This window comes from Heloderma suspectum, chromosome 6 (genome assembly GCF_057233095.1).
Source record: "Heloderma suspectum isolate Gila_16-S chromosome 6, 16-S_ref, whole genome shotgun sequence".
NCBI lineage: Eukaryota > Metazoa > Chordata > Lepidosauria > Squamata > Helodermatidae > Heloderma > Heloderma suspectum.
In genome coordinates, this window is record NC_139463.1 from 15437355 (window position 1) to 15461740 (window position 24386).

Consider the following 24386-nt stretch of genomic DNA (forward strand, 5'->3'; position numbering starts at 1 on the left):
CTTCAGTCCCAGCTCCTACCAACCTAGCAGTTCGAAAGCAAGAAATTGCAAGTAGATAAATAGGTACCGCCTCGGCGGGAAAGGTAACAGCGTTGCGTGCACCTCGGTGTTCAGTCATGCCGGCCACATGACCACGGAAGCGTCTTCGGACAGTGCTGGCTCTTTGGCTTAGAAACGGGGATGAGCACCGCACCCTAGAGTCGGACACGACTGGTTGGGGACACCTTTACCTTTAAGCAGTATGAGACCTCTGGATTGTCCAGGCCTTGTATAAATAGTAGGACACTGGCTTACTATTATTATGTGGATGGACATGTGCCTTCTTTTCTGTAGGACAGTCCTGTGAAGGACTGCCAGAGGACCATCCTCTGTTTGAAAGGCATCCTCTATGTGATGGGCTGCCCTGTCCAATTCCAGTTTAAAGATCAAGAAGAATAAGAACTGTTGCCCATCAACAGTTAGCATCTGAACAGGCAAGCATCCATGTCACCTGGTCACATTCTTCCACGCTAGGGTAAGATGTACCATATTTCTATTTAAATTATAAGGATTATGTCTAACTTTGCATTTATACATATACATTAGCACCTGAAGATCTTACGCAAATCACCAACCCCTTTTCAGAGATGCATTTCCTCTTTGGGGACAACACAATTAAATGGTTTCCCTAAGTGAAGTTTTGTCTGTCTTTAGCCCTTCTGGCTCAAGCCTCCAGTTTCAGAACCTGCAGCAAAGGACAGAAAGATTCTTAGGCTGGAAAATCCTCATCCCAGGACTCAATTCTGCTATGGCTACACCTCCCAAACCCCAGTTCCTGGTATTTTCCTGGCAATGATTTGCTCCCAGCCAGCCATCATCAGCTCCAGTCCAGCCTTCTCCAACCTGGTGCCCTCCAGATATTTTGGACTATAAGCCCCAGCATTCCTGACCATTGCCCATGCTGGCTGGGGCTAATGGGAGTAGGAGTACAATATCTGGAGGGTTGGGAAAGGCTGCCTTAAAGGCATTAATACTTATGGGATTGTTGTGAGTTTCATCTTAAGAGCTGAAATGGGTACAGAAGGAAGGATGGATCTGAATATCTGTGCATGGCACAGACATTTTAAATAGGTGACCTGCATGTTCCATATCTGTTATTTATTTATTACATTTCTATCCCACCTTTCTTTCATCATGGAACTCAAAGTGGCTACACATGGTTCCCAGGTAGTCTCCCCTCCAAGCACTGACCAGACCCAAGTCTGCTTAGCTTCAGAAAGGTGGCTGCCTCATGTGCCTTCAGACTATGACCTGGGGCCTATGAAATACATCCCATGAAATATTGAGTTTTGAGAGGAAACTAGGAATTGGGAGTGGGAGATGCGTCCTGTGCTTTGCTAGACCTCACAAGTCATATTCAGGGTTTATGAGCTCAAAAAAATGGGGATTCACCAGATATGTTGTTTTGTTCCAACATCGTTCATCACCATGGGACAACGGCTAAGTAGAACAGCTAGCTACAGTTTTTGGTGCAGCTAAACACAGCCACATCCAATAAACAAGTACATTGAACTGTGGGTGTACTAGCATTCCATTTGTAACCAATTTAACAAAGCCACCTCAACCCACTCAAACAGATTGTGATTTTCAGACACAAAAAGAGTTGAAAAGTTATGAATTTAAGTAACCAAATAGTAAACCTCACTGGATTTCAAAGCACATTTGGTGAAGAACTCCCTTAGGGCGTCTTTGAAAAACCTAGCTTAGATCTTTACTCAGGGGCTGTTTGTCTCAACATCAATGGGAGTTTTGTAAGTGCATCAGGATTCACGCTGACTAAGATCAGCAGAAGAAATGCAATTTACTACAAATGGTTGGGACTGTTGAGCCTGCAGTTTCAGTGGTTTCGGGATGATCATGACGATTTTATTTAGTGCCTAATTTGTAAAATTGATGGTGCTGGAGCAAAGGATGGGGAGCCAATCTTTTTATTTATTTAACAGATTTGTATACTGCCCTTCAGTAGAGCTTCCAGGGTGGTTTACAAAAACAAGATTAAATGCAGAACTAAAATAAAATATGTATGAAGAGAAGAAGAAAAAAACATTAAACGGATGGCAAGAATAAAAACATTTTCCCCTGGCATTGAAAGGATTAGAATATTTGTGCCTGGCAGGCCTCTCTTGGGAGGGAATGCCACAAATCTGGTGCTACACTGAGAAGCCTCTCTGTTAGGCCACCAGCCACTACCTGCCTTTCCACAGATGGGAGGAATCTAGAGGAGAGCTAGCAAAGAGGACCTTAGTGCATGTTGGTATGGCAGGTTGGTGTGGGAGCATGCATTCTTGCAGGTACCTGGGTCCACTCCTAAGCTTATGTAGGGCTCTGAAGGTAAGCACCAGCACTTCTGAAATGTGCTCAGTTGTGTTCTTGTGGACCAGAAGCCAGTGATTCTCTTGTGCAATTGGTGACATATGTTGTTCCAACCAACCAGTCCGAGTCAGCAGCCTGCATCTTTGAGAGTCAAACTACGCATTGTGCAGGATTAATGATGCATGAGAAATCCCACTCTATCATTGTGTGTGTGTGTGTGTGTGTGTGTGCGTGCGCGCACACGCGCGCATATTTCTCCAATCACACCACTTGGAATCAGACACAGACTGGATGCAATTTGCATCCAGAAAATTTCTGGATTTGCGATGCATCCCATAGAGCAGGAAAAGTGCATCTGAAAATATGCACATTTGAAAAGTGCACAAATAAAAAAGTGTGCATTACAAAGATGTGAACAACCATGCTTTCTGTCAATGGGTGATTACATACAACAAGGGAGAACAATATGAAAAATGTGCACATTTCTGTAAAAAACAAACAAAAACATAACATCTGCACAGAACTGGCACGGAACAGACTTGGAGATGGGAAAAGGAGGATGTCCGTGGAAATGGATCTGCCCACTGCTATGTAGGATGAGGCGGTATAATTCTGGAGTGTACTGCTTCACAACGTAGGTGGGATTTGGTGCTCTTCCACACAAAAGCTTGTTGCCTGTAGTAAGCTAGTATATCAGGGACAATAGAGTTCTAACTCTGTTGTCTACCATATCATTTCAAGTAACAGATAGATTGGTTTTTAGTCACAGTTCCTGTCTCTTACTCCTGGTAGGGATGCTGAAGAAATTCGAGATGGACTAAAATGAGCTCAGATTTCTAAGAATCTGACCTGCGGAATCTGCTGCGGAGCAAGCAACCCCCTCAGGCCATGTAGAGTCTGTGGACTTTCAGATGTTTTGTTTTGTTTTTAACTTTCCCAAAATGTATGCATATTCATTCATAGGAAAATGTGCAAGTTTCTGCTGAGGAAAAGTTGAATGGAATGTGGGACAATATGTTAAATGTTACGTACTAAGGTAAATTATGTACATTCTTATGAAACTTCTTTCGTAATTATTTATGTATTTTTCTGCATGATGGGGAAAAATGCATCTGTCTGTGAGCAGACAATAGAATAAAAGGTGCCTGACAATCTGCAAAACACAGATGGAGCGGATTTTACACAGTCTGCACATCCCTATTCCTTCCTTGTTAGATTATATTAGAGCTTTGGCTACTCAGTAATAGACATCCTGCACATGCTTAGAGGTATTTCCATCTCCAGCCTGCAAGCGGAGGGAACAGTTCCTCTCTTGCTCAACATGGGAGTGTTTCTTGATGTGGGAGTGTTGGGACCCAACTCTGCCATCTGAAACACCATCTGGGTCCCCAAAATTGTGAGCCCAGCTAAAATTAAGCATCAATGCTGGTTGTGCCCATGACAGAAAACTAACCATAGAAATGTCCCATTCCCATTGGCAGAGGCCAAACAACATTGTTAATGTTATTACTGCATCCCTTATATAACAGGGCCATCATGAAGGCATCACAGTAACTGGGCTTGGAAGACTGACTTGCTGTATCAGATGCTCAGGCCTAACTCAGATTAAACCCATTTTGCATCTTTGTTTTCTCCTTCTTTTCTTTCTTCTTCTTTTTTAGAGGCTAACGCCTTGCCCCCAATCTTTATCAGGCTTTTGAAAGTTGGAACAATTTGCATCTGTGTTTAGGAAGTCATTGTATGTTCTCAGTACCGTTTTAGGTAAGTCTTCTTTTCCATCACTGAGAATGAGGATTTTTCCTGGAGCAGAAGCAGCAACAAACAAGCCCTCCCAAAGATCTCATGCTCAAAATGCACTCAGCAATGGAGAGCATGAATGTCCAGGCAGGCAGGAGGTGGGGGAGCAAATTTAACACACAACTAGGCTCCTACTTCCAAATGGATGAATATTTGTTTGCAGGCATTCTGGGCTCTGCTTGCCTCCAATAAAAGAGACGCAGGTGTTCAGGCCATTTATGGCTGGAAGCATAGACTTGGTCAAAATCTCTCATTTTTGATGGTGTGGGGAATGTAATATTTCACCAGCTGCTCCTGCTGGAATCTATTTCTACCTGTATTTACTCTGTCCTTATCCATGAATGGAAATGGGCTCCCTTGGCTCCTGTTCAACACCTTAGCTAACTGAACCCATAACAATCAACCCAACAGGTTTGGCCCATAACTAAACTAGGATTGGATGAATATGTTCACTGCAGTTTCTCTCATGTCCTCATTGTTCCCATTTTGAGTTTGTTTTCTCCTGTTCCTGCACCACTGCGTGACTTTAACAAGATCCACACACAAATCTGTGTGTGGATCTTGTTAAAGATCTGTTCCTTTCCCCCTCACATACACATCGTTGTGTGTGTAGATCCGAGTTCTAGTCCCCACTTGGCCATGGAAGCTCACTGGGTGACTTTGGGCTAGTCACAGACTCTCAGCCCAACCTACCTCACAGGGTTGTTGTTGTGAGCATACAACGGTGAGGAGGAGGATAATGTAAGCCGCCTTGAGTTCCTTGCGAGAGGGAGAAAGGTGGGGTATAAATGCAATAAATAAATAAATAAATAAATAAATTATTTGCAGTGATGCAATGTTTTTGCAAGCATTTTTCCTTAAAATAACACTGTTTTCTGTGAAATTGTGCGTCCCCCCACTAATATATGCATTTTAATGTGCACTTTCCTCTATCATGTACCTTTTGTACACACAAAATGTGCACACATGTTTTTATGCACATGTGTTTGTTTGGAGAACTGGACTGCAAAATTCTGAAAAGTGCGACCACCAAAGGATAACTGTGTTCCAGTCTGTATTCTGATTCAGGAAGTGCAACCTTGGCAAGTTATTACTGGAATGTGAACTGAACGAAATCCCCCCTTCTCCCTAGGCTAAACACAAAGGTTACTCTGAACTACTATTGTGGAACCAACTTATGCACACCGTATGTTTATCCCAGTGTGGCTGCCATCTGTTCCCATGCTACAACAGAGACAGGCTGCATTATCTCGAGAAGATTCTCACTGGATTGTTTCTAATCACGTCTTAGTGTCAATCAAGAAATTAGTTTAATTGTCTACCAAAGAACCTCCTTGTCTGTCAAAGCATACCCTTCTTTTCCAAAATAACTTAGGGATGGACCATTCCTCATTTTAAGTAGCTATCTTTGCAGCTAGATCCTGAACACGCTTACTTAGAAGTAACTCTCACATCATTCAGTGGGACGATTTAAGAAGTAAGTGTGACTGATTAAAAAGTAAGTGCATTTAGGATGGTACCCTTGCAGCCTAATCCTCTCTAAGCAGTTTTTTTCTTGGAAGTTGGTTTCACTGATTTAATGGAACTTACTTCTAAGTATGCAAGGATTCGATATGCTAACTTGCTGAGATCCATCTCTTATGAGCCCTGAAGAATTTAGAAGCCCTTCCCAGGTACATTGGGCAAAATCCAGATGAAACTAAGCCATTTCAGGCCAATTCGTTTTAATGGGAGAATAAAGTAGACACCTGTCTCCCACTGAAGTCATCAGAATGTACATAAAAGTGTTTAAATTTGGCTGCATCATGCCATTTATTTCTGGAATATTGTGTAATGGGCTATTCTGGATGAGATCTTCCAACACCAGGTCATGATAGTCACAAGGGTTATCACTAGCATCATCCGATCAGAAAGACCGGAGTGTAACCAGATTGGGGAGATTGGTTGCACAGCCAGGTGCAACCTGAACAGAGATGCTAAATGGGCATGAAAGACTGCATAATACATTTAGCTCAAATGTTAAACTAGGCAATGTTTTCTTTTCAGTATTGAATAAGTAAGCATCCTTCTAAGACAGTAGCTGAAAATCCATATATTATTACTATTGACATTTGTATCATGGCCTTCTTCCAAGGAGTTCAGGGCAGCATACATGACTCTCTCCTTCCTTTTTAAACCTCACAATGGTCCTGAGAATTATGTTAGGCTCAGAAATCCAGACTTAGCCAAGGCCACCCAGTGAACTTCATGGCTGGGCACCGATTTCAACCTTGGTCAGTGCCTGACACTCTAGCCACTACACAGCACAGCACTATTCCAGGTTCTCATCAGTCATGTGTCTGCACTTTAAAAAAAAAAAAGGTAAAGCACGTCTAGCCAATAAATATACTGCTGGTGAAGAAGGGGGAAAAAAACACAAAACCTGGAGACATATAACACTGGAGAGCAGTAGCCAGCAGTTTCTCCCTCTCCAAACAACATACCAGCTTCTGAACAAGAGCAGTCTACCTCAACCAGTGGTCTTCACTATTTTTCAAGCAGGACCCACTTTGGCTCCAGGCACCACTGTAGGGGCCATATCTAGTGCAGGTCCACAGTGCTCTCTCATCTCCACATTCAATTTCCCCTCCACCGGCTGTGCAGGGCATCACTGCAGCTAGCCAATCAAGTTCCTCTTTGTTTCTTGGGCTCCTCCCCCAATTGGCTGATTGTTCCTGCCTTCTCCTCTTCCCCCACCCCCCAGCCACCATATATATAGCTGATGAGGGGCCGGTCTTCTGACTCGCCAACTCTGAAGCCTCCTCTGGTAGCCCAGTTCGCAGCCGACCCACTGCTAAGCAAACAGCAAGGCAGAACTAGAGAGCCACTGCTGAGACTGAGCACCTACTGAAAAAAATGAGAGTGAATGGAAGAGAGGCAGAGGGGCGCACTTGAGATGACTGGGAGCTGCCACTGGCCCTTAGGCCTTGTGGTGAAGAACACTGACTTGAGCAAGGAGACCTTGAAGTTCAGCAACAGCCAGGTCTCCTAAAAGTTGGGATGTCAGAGGAGCTGTTGGGGAGTGGGGGTGTGTGGAGTCTGATGAGTTTACCTAGGCTTGTCACCCCGGACTTCATTTTGGTTCCTGCTGTGATGGTCAACTCAAATCGGCAGTGAGTTGGGCTAGTTCGTGGAATTTCCAGGATGTTTGCGCATTTCTGTTTTTGTAAGGTTCTGCAATTTGCAGATTTCTGATCAATTTGCACAAATTATGGCCAAATTTGCACAAATTATGGCCAAATTGCTCAGAAATTCCCTACCTAAAAGTCTACAACAATTCTTAATTCACTGCAATGCTAGGTTCTAGGAAAGGAGGGGGACATAAAGTTGAGATCCTGCCCTGGCTGTAAAAATTCTTATTTGCAGCCCCACAAAAGAGACATCCATGCCAGCCATGCAATGTGCTCTCAGTTTATACTAGCAAAGCAGATTTGTTCTTGCTCATCCTGAATCAAAGCCCACTGAGCTTCTGTTGTTGGAAAGTTACAGACTTTGGCTCCTGCTCTGCCAATCTAAACATCTTGCCTGCATTACTGAGTTTGCATTTTCCTCCCTGCTTTATTTATGTTGCTGGTGATGCATTTACATTTCACATTAGGTAGCTTTTCTTCTTTCCTAATGACATGATTGCAGATTAATTCTTCTTAGGCTGCAGCATTACACACATTTCCCTGGGAGTAATCCCCACTGAACTCAGTAGGGATTACTTCTGAGTAGGCATGCATAGGATTGCACCATTGCTTTTGCTAAGAAAAAGAATGGGTGAGGTACTGAGTGGGCAGAACAACTACTTTTGAAGACTAAATCAGCCTTCACAAATCTGGTGTCCTGCAGATGTGTTAGAAAACAACATTTTGTTGGGGACCCCTGGGTAAACCAAATTCCTGTGTAAGCACTGCTACACAGAAATTCAAAGATGGCATGAAGTTTCAGGCTGCAACCAGTGAATAGACTGGCTTTTAGCAGGAAGGGGCTGTGGCTCAGTGTTAGAGAACCTGCTTTGTGTACAGAAGGTCTCAGGTTCACTCCCCAGCTTCTCCATGGAGGGCAGGAAAAAAACTCCTGCCTGAAACCCTGGAGAGCCACTGCCAATCAGTGCCAACAATATGGAGCTAGATGGACCAATGACCTGACTCAGTATTCAGGCAGCTTCCTATGTAACTTCTGGAGGGTCACGGGCTTCCTATGTTCCTATGCAGAAGAACATAAGAACTGCCTTGCTGGATCTCCCAGTCAGATGCCTCTGATGCCACAAATGGAATGTTCAACCAGTGGAGGCTGGTGGCTCCAATTTCAGTGGGACTATGAATCCATTCTGGGCTTCAGTTGCAACCAACCAGAACTCTAAAGGAGCTATTCAAGTCCTCAGGTGGCCCAAAATAGGCAGCCCCTGAGAACTTTTCTAGAATTCAGCCACTGGGCTGAAAAATGTTCATCACCCCAGGTCCATATCCCCACCCCTACTCCATCCTGTCACCAAATGCTGTACCTCCACCCGTTTAACCTAATCTGCTATATGTGGGGTAATAAGAAGATAATACCTGTTAGCAGTATATCTCATTCTCAAGCTTATGTAGACTTATACTTAGAGCTACATACAAATGGTATCCACTCAGAATCCACCCTATTTGTAGGTGGAGAAATCAGGGAGGAAATTTCACTGCCTTTCTCCAGGGTGAGTGAAAATTCTCAACAATTTCTAGCCGGGATGGCTCACCATTGGCAGGGGTCAGAGCACAGCTTGTTTCTTTTTTTCCTAAGTGCTTTTGGTTTTCTAGTGCTGCTACTGCAAGTGGCAACAGCATCAGCGGTGATGGCAGACTGGCCCCCATTTTGCATCCGCCAGAATACAGGTGTGCAGGGCGGGAGTGTTGTGTCCAGATCTGTCCTCCAATGTCCTGAAAGTTTTCTTCCCCCACAAAAGAGGCTTCCGTTATTCAGCCTCATTCTCAGAGTGTGTGTGTGTGTGTATTTTAAGTGATGTTTCTGAGCTTACCCAATCACTGCGAGGTGGTCAAAGCTGGTGTGTGTGTGTGTTCTATTGCTCTGCAGTCTCCCAGGCTGCCTGCACTTCCTGAGCTGAAAAAAACCCTATGGGAGGAATTACCCCATAAGGTCTTCCCCTGAGATTTAATTGAAGCGTGGGAAGCCGAGGATGCTACAGGCTGGCGAAGAGATGATTGTACATGAAAAACAGGACACTTGCACACACTTGTTCACCTCCTCCTAAGTAAGGTAAGGGCAAGCAATCCAAACCCAACCCATGAGAATTTCTCTGAAATTTTCTTCATCACTGAATTTCTTTTCAAAAGTGATTTACTTTCTATCAAATTGAATGAGAATGTTCAGGGGGGGAAATGGAAGAAATTTTCAGCACAACACTACTTACACTTGAATCCTGCCCTGGGTACCAGTATATTGCAGCTTGTGGGGACTTCAGGCAGAGGCAGTTCTACATCAACCCATGCTTCTATCAGGATTACTATAAAGGGAAACACCCTACTGGCCAAGCTACAAGGACTTGAGTTTTCTGGAGACAGAAATTGCTTTTTAAAATCCGTGCATATCACAATATTTTCACTTCAGACCAGTTCCTTCTCAGCCGCTCCTTTCACCCTCCTCTCTCAGTTCTGCTGACTTTCCGCTTTAGCAATGAACTCTTTTTATGGAGGAGAAAAAAAGCATGCCAGGGCCAGCAAGCGAACCAAGCGACTCAGAGCCACTGCTAGCAATCTTCTCTTCAACAATGACTGCTGCTAAATAGATCAGGTGCTCTCAGGGCCTCAAAGTATACCAGCAGCTCCTGTAGTTTTAGTGCCACAGAAGCACTGAGCACGAGGGAGTGGTTGCAGATGTCAGAGCAGATCGAGAAAAGATCATTGAATTCCAGTATCTCCTGCCACTAGTAATTATTTTCTTGATCAGTGTGGAGAGTGCAGTGGAGGGGGAAGGAAGTGGTAGGTGCAATGGAGTGCCTTTCCAAACACTTCCTGCAAGGATTCCAGCATTCATCTCTGGCCAACACGTGAGGAGGAAAGAGCTAAAACACTTCTGGAAGAATGGAAAGAAGCTGGATGTTTTTCTGCTCAACTTCTTGATTCACCAGTTGTATGTCATTGCCCCATGTTTGTTCATGGGCCATCAGGCACATAAATCCATAACTTGGGAGGGAGTTCTAAAGCCAGGGAGCAGCCACCGAGAAGGCCCTCTCTCATGTTGCCATCGAATGCACCTCTGAAGGTGCTGGTCTCGAAAGAAGGGACTCTCCTGAAGGTTTTAAAACCAGACAGGCTTGTGTGGGAGAAGGGGGTCTTTCAGGTAGCCTGGTGGTCCCAACCCATATAGGGCTTTGTAGGTCATAAGCAGCACTTTGAATTGTGCCTGGAAACAGACCCGTAGATGGCGAAGCTGCTATAACAAGGGAGTCATGTGCTACCTATAACCAGCCCTGGTCAACAGTCTGGCCACAGTATGCAGCATTCTGGATTAAACTGGCCATAATAACAGTCACTCAACAGAAGTTCGCTGGAGGAAAAAGCGTGCATGGCCAGAAACGTGTGTGTATATGTGTGTGTGTGTGTGTGTGTGTGTGTGTACTTTTGCCAAGCTGGGGACCAGGGTGAAAGGGATCTCAGACCCAACACCCCAGCTTACCTTTTCTCACCACCACTACCTGTTTAGCAGTGGTGCTGCTGCTCTTTGAGGTTGCTAACTTGCATCCCACCCCCCCACCCCCTGAGAATCCCTCAAGGCACAAGGCTACATAATGTGAGAGAAAGCAAAAGTGACAGATGGAAGAAGTGGTGGGAAAATATGGCAAATGGAAGACAACCTCATCTGGACCCCTGTCAAATTCTGTGAATGACACAGGGTGATCGCTCAATAAATTTGTCCATCCCTACTTCCAAATGTTTCCAGTCCTGTGCAAATCCACTGAACCCTGAGTGTTGCAGCATATGCACATGGCCAGTCTTTCATCAAAAACAGGGCAAAGAACTTGTCTACCTCTACAAAGGAAACACCTGAAATGTCAGCCCTTTTCAAAATGCAGTAATCTCTCATCCCTGGGAAAGTTAAGGAGGAGGAGAGAAGCAGGTCAGAGTTATATTTTTATAGTCCAGAGCTCTGAAATAAATAATTTCAGAGGATGAAAAATATCAGGCACTGAACTTTACGAACATCAAAATGAGATGAATATTTCATAGGGACTGTGAGCCACGAGCCTGAACCCTGGAAAAGAACATGAATACAGATCCGATAACAAGGATTCCAATAGTTGGACAAGAACTCAGGGAATAAGTCAGGGCAGGGAAGGAAATGGGGTGGGGGGGTTGCAGGAGCGAGTGATAGGAGGAAACTAATCATAAGACCCAAAAGGGCTGCTATATTAGCAGACACCTCTATGTGCAGCATACTCTTATGCATATGAGCTCAGGAGTAAGTGTGCTTTCAGGCAAGGCTTTTATTGAGCAATCACTTGACAGGGGGGTCCAGATGAGGTTGTTTTCCATTTGCCATATTTTCACACCACTTGTTTCATCTTTTTTTTTTTTTCTAATTTCCACCAAAAACAAAAACAAAATCATTTAGGAGCGAAAGACACAGTGCCATATTTGAGGGGTAGCACTAGGAACTGTCCATCTGGAAGCACCCTACTCATTGAATCCAATGGAAATTCATTTTGGTTTGTTTTTGATCAGGATTTATCCAGTTCACATCTTCTAGACTGAAAGTAGCAGACTCAAGCACAATCTGTGGTTAAAACCTGTGCATTTCCAAGATTGCAATGTGATTTGCAGACCCTCGTAACGGTGTTCGACAGCATGTGTACATTTGAAAAACGTCCATGAAGAAATGCGGACTTTTGGAAAATGTGCACAAAGACACACTTTAATCACTGGGAGAAGAATGTTTACATTTTGAAGATGTGCACAGCGGATGCATACATTTGAAAACAATTTGCACAAAAATGGACACAGTTTTTCACATGAGAAGAAAGAAAAAGCAAAGTTTTCAATCTGATACGGACATGAGACAGAGCAAGCTTCAAGGCAGAATTTGGAGAACTTGAACAAGCCTGAGTGTTGCTTTTATGCACAGCCCTAGGAAACTGACATAACCTTAAATATAAACGGTTATTCAGTGGTGTCCACTTTCATGGTGTCCACTTTCCAAGATCCATCTTAGGAATGTCAGAAGCTGCTTTCTATCAAGTCAGACCCATGGTGCAACTAACTCTGCATTGTCTACACTGACTGGCAGTGGCTCTGCAGAGTTTCAGGCAAGAGTCTTTCCCACGTCGACCTGGAGATGCCAGTAGGGATTCTGGAGGAATCATTGGGGGTGGGGGTATGTGGAGCCTGACAAATTTTCATTGGTTCGCCCCCCTGGACTTCATTCCGTCTTCTGCTAACTGGCCTGACTCGGCCTGCAGCAAGTCAGGCCAGCTAATGTATTTTTGATAGTTTCTAATTTGTGCAAATTACAGCAGCAATTTGTGCAAATGTGCACAAATTACGCAAATGTGCACAATTGGTGGCCATAATTTGTGCAGATCTTTATTTGCACAAATTATGGCCAAGACACACACCCCCTCCCCAAGCACTAAACGTCCCTGGAATTCAGGAAAAAATCACAGATGCAAGCCAAGTCTGGCACACTGTGGAATTCTGGTGAGCCCCCAAAGGACCAGATTTCCTGGTGACAGACATCCCCAGATGCTAGGGACTGAATGTGGCTGGGACCTCTTGTATGTAAAACATGTGCTCTACCAGCGTGCTACAGCTCTTCCCTGAAGGAAAAGGGGTTCATCCCCAGTACATAGGACTGAAGCCACAATTGTTACATGGCTACATGTCTGCTTGGAGAGAGGCTAGTCTTGAGTTCTGGCTTACAAAAACATTGATAAAATACAATTAACAGGGCTGTACATATGGGAGCCACTGGTCCACACCCTGATTGTTGCTGACAGAAAAACATGCAGCCGCAGCCATGGAAACAGGTGTCACCTCCCTACATAAGTATCCTTGTTTACAATAGTGGTTTCCCACATGGCCATATGCCCACACACATCCTTACACACTGAGGGGGGCTGGTTCAACTCCAAATCTAAATGTATATGCATTCAGCAATTCTGGGGTGTCACCTTTGTTTACAAAAATCTTGATGCCTGAGTGCCTCTGAGCATATGCAGAGTTTCTGTTCCTGTCTTTGCAGGTTCTGCAGTGTGGAAAGTGTTTGCCTCCTTGGGCAAACGGGTGGCTCATCCAAAGTGACAGGTTGCCCAAGGCATCCTGGTGTATCCTTTCCTTAGAGAACTTGGCCAAGTCCGGAAGAACTTCTGCCTTCTGACTCCTATTCACCTTAGGGCACATGCAGGGGCTATGAAAGCACACTTATTTATTTATTTATTTATTTATTTATTTATTTCTATACCTCCCAATAGCCGAAGCTCTCTGGGTGGTTCACAAAAATTAAATCCAAGCAACACACAATAAAACAATTTAAAATATACAGAACATTAAAACCACAATATAACAATACAACCACAATAAAACCTAGCAGCAGTGCAGGAGTTTAAAATACAGATTTAAAACAGCAAAGATAAAAATTTAGAAAGCTAAAATGCTAAAATGCCTGGGAAAATAAAAAGGTCTTCACCTGGCGCCGAAAGGAATACAATGTAGGTGCCAGGCAAACCTCACCAGGGAGCTCATTCCAGAGCCGGGGTGCCACAGCAGAAAAAGCCCTCCTCCTAGTAGCCACCCGCCTCACTTCCTTTGGCAGGGGCTCACGGAGAAGGGCCGCTGATGATGATCTTAAGGTCCGGGCAGGCACATATGGGAGGAGGCGATCCTTCAAGTAACCTGGCCCCAAGCCGTTAAGGGCTTTGAATGTTAACACCAGCACTTTGAATTGGGCCCGGAAATGGACTGGCAGCCAGTGCAGCTGGAAAAGTACTGGCGTAATATGAGCTCGCAGGCCAGTCCCTGTTAACAATCTTGCTGCCCTATTTTGGACCAGCTGAAGTTTCCGGACCGTTTTCAAAGGCAGCCCCACGTATAACGCATTGCAGTAATCCAGACGAGAAGTTATCAGAGCATGGATAACTGTAGCAAGGCTATCTCTGTCCAGATAAGGGCGTAGTTGGTATACCAGCCTAAGCTGATAAAAAGTGCTCCGTGCCACTGAGTTCACCTGTGCCTCAAGTGACAGTTCTGGATCCAAGAGCACCCCCAAACTATGAACCTGATCCTTTAGGGGGAGTGCAACCCCCTCCAGAACAGGTTGAATATCACCTAGCCGGGCAGACGAACCACCCACTAACAGTACCTCCGTCTTGTCTGGATTGAGTTTCAGTTTATTGGCCCTCATCCAGTCCATTACCGTGCCCAGGCACTGATTCAGAACAGTCACTGCCTCACCTGGTTTTGATGTAAAAGAGAGGTAGAGCTGGGTGTCATCTGCATATTGATGGCACTTCAGCCCACACCTCCGGATAACCTCCCCCAGTGCCATCCAAGTAGGAGTGGAACCACTGCAGTGCAGTGCCTCCAACTCCCAACCCAGACAACCTATCCAGAAGGATACCATGGTCGATGGTATCGAAAGCCGCTGAGAGGTCCAGGAGAATCAACAGGGTCACACTCCCCCTGTCCCTCTCCCGGCAGAGGTCATCCCACAGGGAGACCAAGGCAGTTTCCGTTCCAAAACCAGGCCTGAAGCCCGATTGAAATGGATCTAGATAATCCGTTTCATTCAACAGTGCCTGGAGCTGTCCTACAACTACCCACTCAAGCACCTTGCCCAGGAAGGGGATGTTGGCCACTGGCCTATAATTGTTAACATCCTCTGGGTCCAGGTTAGGCTTTTTCAGGAGTGGTCTAATTACTGCCTCTTTTAAAGCAGCAGGAGGCACCACTCCCTCTCTCAAGGAGGAATTTACAACCTCCTGGACCCAGCCGGACAACCCCTCCTTGTTTGATTTAATAAGCCATGAAGGGCAAGGGTCAAGCACACAAGTGGTCGATTGGACTTGGCCAAGCACCTTGTCCACATCCTCAGGCCTCAGTAACTGAAACTCATCCAATAAAACTGGACCAGACGGTGCTCTGAACGCCTCTACCAATGGAACTGCATTAATGGTGGTGTCCAATTCATGACGAATCTGAGCAACTTTATCCTCAAAGTGCCGTGCAAACTCGTCACAGCGTGCTACCGAGGGTTCCACCGTCTCTCTCCCTGGCCCAGAATGTAACAGGCCGCGAACCACTCGGAAAAGCTCCGCCGGACGACACTGAGAAGATGCAATGCTGGTGGAAAAGAACTGCCTCTTTGCCACCCTCACCGCCACAGAGTAGGCTCGATAGTGGGCTCTTACCTGTGTTCGGTCAGACTCAGCACGAGTTTTCCTCCACCTGCGTTCTAGCCGTCTCCCCTCTTGCTTCATTGCCCTCAGCTCAGGTGTATACCAAGGAGCTGGCCAGGCTCTGCTCAGAGGGAGAGGGCGCTTGGGCGCGATCGTGTCAACCGCCCGAGTCATCTCTGCATTCCACAGAGCGACCTGGGCTTCGACAGGAGCACCAGCCATACCAGCAGGAAAATCCCCCAGAGCCCTCTGGAATCCATCGGAATCCATTAATCTCCGGGGGCGGACCATTTTAATAGGTCCCCCACCCTTGTAGAAGGGAAAGGCCGCCAGGAGTCTAAACCTCAGCAGGAAGTGATCTGACCATGACAAAGGGACAGATGTTAATTCCTCCACTTTCAGATCACTATCCTCCTGCCCAGTTGAGAAAACCAGATCAAGCGTGTGTCCTTTTGTAAGCGTTGGGCTGATGACATGTTGGGACAGCCCCATGGTTGTCATGGCAGCCATGAAGTCCTGAGCCGCCCCGGATACAGCGGCCTCGGCATGGAAGTTGAGATCCCCCAGGACCATCATCCTAGGGGTTCTCAACACCAAGTCCGAGACCACCTCCGTCAGCTCAGGCAGGGAGTCTGATGGGCAGCGGGGTGGGCGGTACACCAACAGAATCCCCAATCTGTCCCGGGTACCCAACACAAGGTACAAACACTCAAGATCTGCACTCGAATGAGCAGGAAGCCTGGAGAGGGAGATTGAATTCCTATAGACCACGGCAACCCCCCCTTCCCGACCCTCAAGTTGGTGTTGGTGTTGACACTAGCCGTAAGAATGGTTCAGCTGGATTTCCCCCCCTTGGATGGATTGTCATTCTCCAGTTCTGCCAAATGGCCAGGTATATAGAATTCTGACCACACAAGTAATATTACAGTTTGTTGGGAACTCCAGAATACTGTACTCTATTGTGTGTTATTCCTCTTGATGGGGGGTGGGGGGGGGGTTTAGACATAATGCTGTGGCCATGATCCAAATATCACTTGGAAAATCTATGAGGATTAGAGAATGCTGTTATTCTGTGTAAGATAAAGTAAGTCCAGGGTGGATGAAATTTCTCAAAAGATGCTCCAAATCTAATAACTATCAGCAATTTGTATTTTGGACCAGAAGCAAGTTTTGCCATTCATGTTCACTTGGATAATTAAATAGAACTTCTTCTTTTTTTCATAGAGCCATAAAATGCTTCCTGGTTGAAGAATTTGTCAAAAACACACATTGCTCTCTGCCTCCTCAGCTGATGGGGCTGTTCTGCACACTTGCTTATTCTATCCTGAAAACTATCATTTGCCCCAGAGATTATTTAAGAGGTACAAAAATATAATAAAAGAATTTGTGAAATATATCCATGAAAACATGGCACACAGGGCTGTCTTCCAACGGTCCCTATTTACCATTGGCAGTCCCTATTTTCTGTGAACTTTCCTGTCCCCAGGAAAACCACAATTCCAATGTTACCTTTAAAAAAGAAAAAAGAAAACAAAAATGTTTGGTACAAAAAATACAGAATATATAATATGCTAAATCTTGTCACCAGTGGAGGTTGATGGTTCCAATTTCATCGGGGCTGTAAATCCACTCTGGGTTTCAGTCAGAACCAGCCAGAACTCTAAAGGAGCTATCTGAGGTACTGAAAGTATTTTGCGGACAGGGTTCAGAACCTTTGATAGCTCCTCTGGTTGGTTCTGACTGAAACGTAAAATGGATTCACAACCCCACCGGAATCAAAGCCACCGGCCTCCACTTCATGTCACTAAACTGAAATAAATTTATTTATTTTTATTTATTTATTTCATTTCTATACCGCCCAATAGCTGAAGCCGAAGAAAGGCAAGAAAATATACTTATTACTATTTAACAGCCTGATCTGATGCATGCTTATTCAGATAAAAAAAAAGTCCTACTTGGTAAAATGGGGCTTATTAGATACGTGTGCAAAGGATTGCAGCCAAACAGTGAAATCTTATGCATTTTTACACAGAAAATAGGCCCCATTATGTTCAATGGGACTTACTCCCTAGGGTTGCTGCCAAAGAGTACAATCCTATGCATGCTTACCTATATGGTGGTCATCTGTCCTACTTTACAGAGGCCTGTACTGTATTTGAAGGGCTGTCAGAAGACAGTCCAAGACAGTCCACTCTATTTAAAAATGTCCTCTGTTTGAAAGGCTGTTCAAGTTTGGTTTAAAGACAAAATAATCATGAGAAGAGCAGCACACACAACACCTGGGCCCAGTTTTGCCCAATATGATGAGATGTATTGCATTTCTATTTAAATGCTGCTGCTTCTTTTTCTAAATCTGCATTCATACAGTTTACTTTGCATATGCCTCCTTATGCAAATCTGGGCCCCATTTGTCATCCTGGGTTTTTTTGGGTGACATTTTCCCTCTTTCTTGGTGATGCAGAGGTAGCCACCCTGCTCACCTAGGAGCCAGACCCATTGGCAGTGCTTGATGCAAGCTTTGGGAGGCCCCTGAGCAAGATTGTCAATGCCCCGGTCTCTAAGTGGGCTCATCTTTGCCTCTGTTGTTACTGTCCATTTACTTGTCTCTCTCTGGAACCCATTAGTGCCATCTTCCAGAGACAGAGAGAGACAGAGAGAGATGGGGGAGAGAGAAGACAAGGTGCAAGACCATAAGAAGAGCCCTCCTGGATCAATCAGAGGCCCATGTAGTCCAGCAGAGTTCCTTGCCACAGTGGCCAATCAGATGGCATACGCCTACCAGGATCTTAAACACACAATCCTACGCATGTTTAGACAGAATAAAGTCCTACAACTACCAGCATGGGGGGTGTAGGGCTTTTTTTCTGTCTAAACATGCATAAGATTGCACCCTAAGATCATCATTTCAGACCCTTCTGCAGGTGCCCCCTCCAAATGAGGTGTGGTAGGTCACTACTAGAGAGAGGGCCTTTTCAGTCATGGCACCCCAGCTGTAGAATGCCCTCTGGTGCCTATGCGGTCATCTTTTCAGCACCATTTCAAAACCTCAGTCTCCCAGGCTTCCCAATCTTAAATCCTTTTAGTGCTTTTTGGATCCTTCTAGCGTCTTAAGATCTGTGAAATTGTTTGGTGCTGCTGCCATATGCTTTGTGTTCTTGATACTATTCTGTGCTGCTGGTTTTAGCTTGTTTTAGACTTATTTCTTTTCTTGTTTGTTTTATTTTTTTTTTTTTTGTATTTGATGGTTATAAACTTTTATTGCCAGCTGCCCAAAGAACTTTGGATATTCTGCAGCATATAAATACCATGAACGTGTGCATGAATGAACATTTGTGGGAAGGTCACAAGGGCGGCATGACGGGCACAGACCTCTCCTGTTGCAGTTCCCCAGCAACTGGTATTCAGAGGGATGCTGCCTCTGATCCAGGAGGTGGCAGAATGCCATCATGACTAGTAGCCATCAATAGCCTTATTCTCCATGAATTGGTCAAATTCTTTTGTAAAGCCATCTAAGATTGCATGTAGAAGTTACTGATCCTCTTCCTTGCTCCTCACATTACTTGCTCTCTTGGAAAGGGCAGGTGAACAGGTATCAGTAGTGAGGAGGAGAAGAAGCAGGTAGAGAAGCTTCCATGGATTGACATCCCCCCCCACACACACAAATGGGTTATGAGCCTTGCCAAGTGCCTGACAATAAATCATAAAATAAAAGGCAACATAATAACTAAAAAAAAAAACAGATCTTTTTTTAAGCATCAATAAAAAAAGAAACAAACAGCACCTGCAAGTTAAATCTTATTCCAGGGCCAGCTTAAAAGCCCAAAGGCTGCCTGAGTAACAACGTCTTTGCTTGCTGGCAGAAAGGCAATGACAAGGGAGCTAGCCCTGTCTCCTTTGGCAGGGAGTTCCAAAGTGTGAGAGCAGCCACTGGGAAGGCCCTGTCTTGGGTTCCCACTAAATGTGCCTCTCATGGTGGTGGGATAGAGAGAAGGCCCTCTCCCAAAGACCTTGAAACCCGGACAGGCTCATGCAGGCTAACATGGTCTTTCACACATCCTGGTATCAAGTTGTGTACTGACGATGCAATCAGATGTCATGCCGCCTCTGTGCCTCCACCCCTACTGTCACCTTCAGCAAGCAGCACGTAACCAGTGCCCCATAACTGACATGGGGGGACGGGCAAGCAGGGGACCGGACTCAAGTTAATGCAGCTGTACAATCTCCCTCTGCTGCATTGTTAAAATTCAAGGAAAAATCAGATTCTCCAGGTTACAATATCCTGCAAGTTATCATAGGGACATAAGAACCTGCAGTACGCCATGGAAGATGATTTGCCCATGTAGCCTAGTATTGTCTCCTCTGACTGGCAGTGGTTCTCCAGGGTCTCAAGCAGAGAGAAGTGTTTCCCACTCCATCTTTCCTGATTCTTTCAACTAGAGATGCCAGGAGGAATTGAACATAGGGCTTTCTGCATGCAAAGCATGTCCTCTACCAGTGAGCAACGGTCCCTCTCCTAAGTCAAGGACACTCATGTGCCAGTCCCTGGTCCTCATAGATCAAGACCACAATGAGTTAAAAATAAAATGCAGGTTCACCATTGAAAGATATCTGAAGTCCAGGTTATTCTATGATATCCACAAGGAAGTGAGTCAAGCTACTCACTTTGACGTGTCCCCCCTGTCTTCCCTTTTGGGGTTTCCAAAACTAGGATCCCCTGTGATATGTGGTGTGTGTGTGTGTGTGTGTGTGTGTGTGAGAGAGAGAGAGAGAGAGAGAGTCCTTTCCCAGCCTAAATTCAACAATTGTTGGATACTAATAGTGACCACAATTCATCCACCTTCATCCAGTCTTCACAAGGGATTAAAAAAAAGGAATAAAACATAAAGAATAAAGAAAAGGAAAGGATAGAAAGACTCAACTGTTGCCCAGTATCTAACACAGTCTTCCTCAGCTTACTACCCTCCAGAGGTTTTGGACTACAACTCCCATCAGCCCCAGTCAGCCTAGCCAGTGGTCAGGGAAGATGGGAGTTATACTCTGAAACAACTGGAGTGCACCAGGTTGGGGAAGGTTTACCTAGCCTGTAGCTGTGGCAGTAGCTGAAGCCCCAAAGAAAGGAGGGGGAAAGACTAAAGTCCTCTGTTACCCCCAGTGTCTACTATCTTCTGCTCCTCCTGCCTGGAATCACAGTAGAATGACACTGTTTTAGCAAAGACTTAAAGATTCATAGATAGATGATAGACAGGGCATAGCTCCAGTACAAACTAACAACACAAACCAAAGGATGCTTACTCAGAAGCAAGCCCCGGTGCGATCTATGGGAGTTCCTTGCTGCTGGTAAGTGTGTGTTAGAATCACAGAGAATTGTTTAATCATTTTTTCCTCCTTCTTTTCAAGGAAACCTGGGGAAACTAATTCTGTGGGAGGCAAGAGATTCACAGAGAGTTCGCCTTCACCAACCGATCACCCCCAAGGATTCTTTGGAGAAACCCATGACAGAATAAAAGTGGCATAACATGCAGATACAGGATTTGCACTGTGGTTACAGAGTTCCCTTCCATATGCCCTACTGTGGCGCATCATTCCTATGCCGTGCATAAAGCTCATCTAACTCCCACTCCATGAGTACATCACAGACTTCATTGCTTCACAGTCCAAGAGGGGAGGAAAACACTGCCAGATCTCAAAAGGGCCTGATGCCACCTTCTTTTCAGCCTCTGTTCAAATTGTTCTCTCTTCCCACTACTGGCAAACATCACTGCTCCCAACTCTGCCCCCACCCTCATCCCACAGTCAAGGGCTAAGCAAAAACAACCATGCTGAGAGACAGAATCTGGACAAACAATAACTGGTGTGTGTGGGGGGGGGGTAAAAAGCATCATTCTGAAGACAGGGCAAACTTTTACACAACTGAATTAAGACTGGATGCATAGGTAGCGACAGCAGCGGCAGCACCCCTCCACACACAGACAACCGGCCATCTCTCTCCCTCGACCCGCTTGCCCAAACTCAACCCACAGCACAAGAGCAACCAAAACAGAGTCCCAACGTTCAGTGAAATGCCACAGCCTTCTGGGAGGGACAAACAGGGCAAAAATGTAACCTGCCTGTGGCAGACAGGAAGGAAGAGACACACTTTAGTTTCTCTACAGTCGTGAGCCGCCAGGCACAAACGGTCCATCCCATTTCTCCTACAAGCAGCCCCCCCCCCACCAGCCACACCTCCCTATGTCTACAGCTTAACCATCTCTGCGTACACCAACCCTGAGCCAGCCAGAGAGACACATTTCTCTAGGCTCATCAACAGCCACGGCCACACACCGCTTGGTTTAATGCACACAGTTGTCAGAGGCTCCACCAGGGGTCAGTGGCCTAGACCTGGGGCAACACAGCACAAATAAATAAATATATCAATAAATCCTTGGACCCCAGCAGGCCAGCCCGGAAAGGCCCCTCTGGTCCAGCAGCCCCCCCCCCCCGAAATCTCTGCTGACACATGAGCACAGGTGCCAGGACAAGCATCCATGAAAGGTCTAGCACAAAAGCAGTTGGCCACCAATCATCAACCCCCACCTCACGTCCCCACCCCCAGACCCCGAGTAAAGTCTCTGCTCCTACCTGAGGGTGGCGCTCTCCCCTTGCCTGACCGTCACGTTGTCCATCGCCTTGGGGAAGGTGGCATCTCCGCTGCGCACGGGCACTCCTGCGGGCACAAGGAAGAGCAGCCTGAGACACACGACGACTAGGCACCGCCAGGGCAGGACTAAGCACCCACCGACCCCCATCCTGGGCTGCAGGGACTTTTTTTTGTTTTTTCTCCACAAGGCAAAAAAATATATATAAAAATAATAATAATAATAATAATATATGTATTTCTTTTTAGATCTATTTATATAGGCAACACCTGATGGTGCAAAGCGTGGGCACAAAGGGAGGGGGTGACGGGGGGAGAGAATGAGAGAGAGAGAGGAAGAGGCACCCAGCTCTTTCTGGAGCTTGGCGGCGGCGGAGCCCCTAGCAATCCAGTTTTGGGAAAGATCCGAGCCTCCCAAGCAGCATCGTCGAGCCGGAGTCCCCGGGGAGGCAGAGAGGGGCGCAGGAAGAGGAGGGCAAGGCGGCCGGCTGGCTGCGCGCCTCGCAAACCAGCGCCTCCAAGTCGGAGTTCGTGCGTCTCACTTTGCGGGGGAAAGAGGCGGAGGAGGCGGGAGAGGAGGAGGAGCGGGACTCCGGCGCGCCCGGGGTCGGGGCGCAGTCCGCGGCTCCGGTCAGTCCTGCCGCCGCGCTGCCCGAGTTCCCAAACTCCCGGCTCCCGCGCCAGCGACGCGCCGCCGCCGGAGGAAGCTGTCCCCAAAAAGAGCTCCTGTCCTGCAGCCTCTCAGGCGCGAGAGGCAGGAGGGCGGGCGGGCCGGCCGGCCGGCCTCCGGACGAGGCGCCTGGGCAGGGGACGGGGCGCCGCCGTCAAGTTCAAGTCCGTGGCAGGCAGGGGCCAGCCCAGCCCCGGCCGGCTGCGCGCAGCGCCGTCCAGGCTCCGGGGCGTCCGGGCAGGCTGAAAATGGAGGCGGGCGCGGGACTCCGCTGGCCCGCTCTCGGCTCAGCGAAGGCGAGGCGCGCGAGAGCCGGCGGCGGCGGCGGCTTCCACGACTTCTTCCAGCATCCCAGCTCTGCTCGCTCGCCTGGCTCGGAGGAGCATCTCCGCCTCTTGCGAAACCCCCCGAATTGCGCTCGCTCGCTCGCTCTCTCGCGCTCTCTCACGCACACTGACTTACAGGGGTTGTCATGGCAGCAACTCCATCACTGACCAACACTTTAGCTCCCTGGCACAGACATCTCCGAGAAGCACAGGCTTGGCGCATTAATCTCAGCCAAGGGCGCCGCGGGGAGGGGGTGGCTGTCTGGGTGTGTGTGTGTGTGGGGGGGAGCCGCTCCTGCTTGCGTTGGGTGCACCTTGGGGGACCTCAGGGCAGGTTTAAGGAAGGTGAACAAGGAGGTTAAACAAGCAACGGTACTACGAGGTGCACTTGATCTGGAGTACAGGTGTCTAGGTTTCTGGGCCTATACATATATGTGATGCACAAACTACGACATCTCCACTCACTGCCAGGTCTCAAAAAGGGAGATGCATAAATAGCCACACAATGGTAGCAACCTCTGTCTCCCACCTGTACATGAAGTGTCCTTCCAGTTCCATAGCACAATCATTCTGCCACCAGCTTTCAAATGACGCCTATGGTGTGTGCGCACTAGAATTTGGCCCACTGCTTTTTGGTCCTGAGATAAGGGACAGGTCCCATGTTCTCAGTTTTGGAGAATTTCAATGGCCTTTCCAGGCCAGTGCCTAGCTAAGCTGAGCTCTCTCCCTATCCAAAGAGTCTTAGGCTGCAAGTGTGCCCACTTTCCTAGGGGCAAATCCCATCAAAATCAATGGGAATGTCTTGAGTAGATCCACATAGGGTTGCCCTGTTGGGTTCCGTCATTTCCCCTTTGCAGGCAGCTGCTGCTGAGATTGTTCTGATGAGTATGATGAACGGTCCCGGGGCGCTTGACATTAAAGGCAGCTTAATGGCTTTAACTGAACCCTTGCCTTTCCTCATATGAAGGTACACAAGCATGATGAGGTGGGAAATATACAGCAAGTGCGTGAGGGGTGAGCCAGGCTTAAATATAACTTTGCCCACACAAACTCACTCAGCCCTCAGTTGCCTCACCTGTGAAATGGGAATAACAGTAACAGCAATATTGGCCTGCTAACTTACAGGGATATTGCAAGGATTAGAAAGTTACTATACGACATAGAGATGCCAAGAACAGTAAAACAAGTGCTGGATATGTG

The 24386-nt window shown here is 46.6% G+C and overlaps 1 protein-coding gene across 3 annotated transcripts in view; it reads right to left on the reverse strand.

Moving 5' to 3' along the window:
• Positions 1 to 23276, reverse strand: part of NTM (neurotrimin) — a 528603-nt gene extending 505327 nt beyond the window's left edge. For 2 of the 3 annotated variants that reach the window (XM_084803638.1, XM_084803641.1), the window contains exon 1: positions 22175 to 22341. In XM_084803638.1, coding sequence (XP_084659764.1) covers positions 22175 to 22341 — 167 coding nt within the window. Of the gene's footprint in view, positions 1 to 22174; positions 22342 to 22540 lie in introns of those variants that run through there. The other variant, XM_084803640.1, reaches the window with a different exon arrangement.
• Positions 23277 to 24386: the final 1110 nt, after the last annotated feature.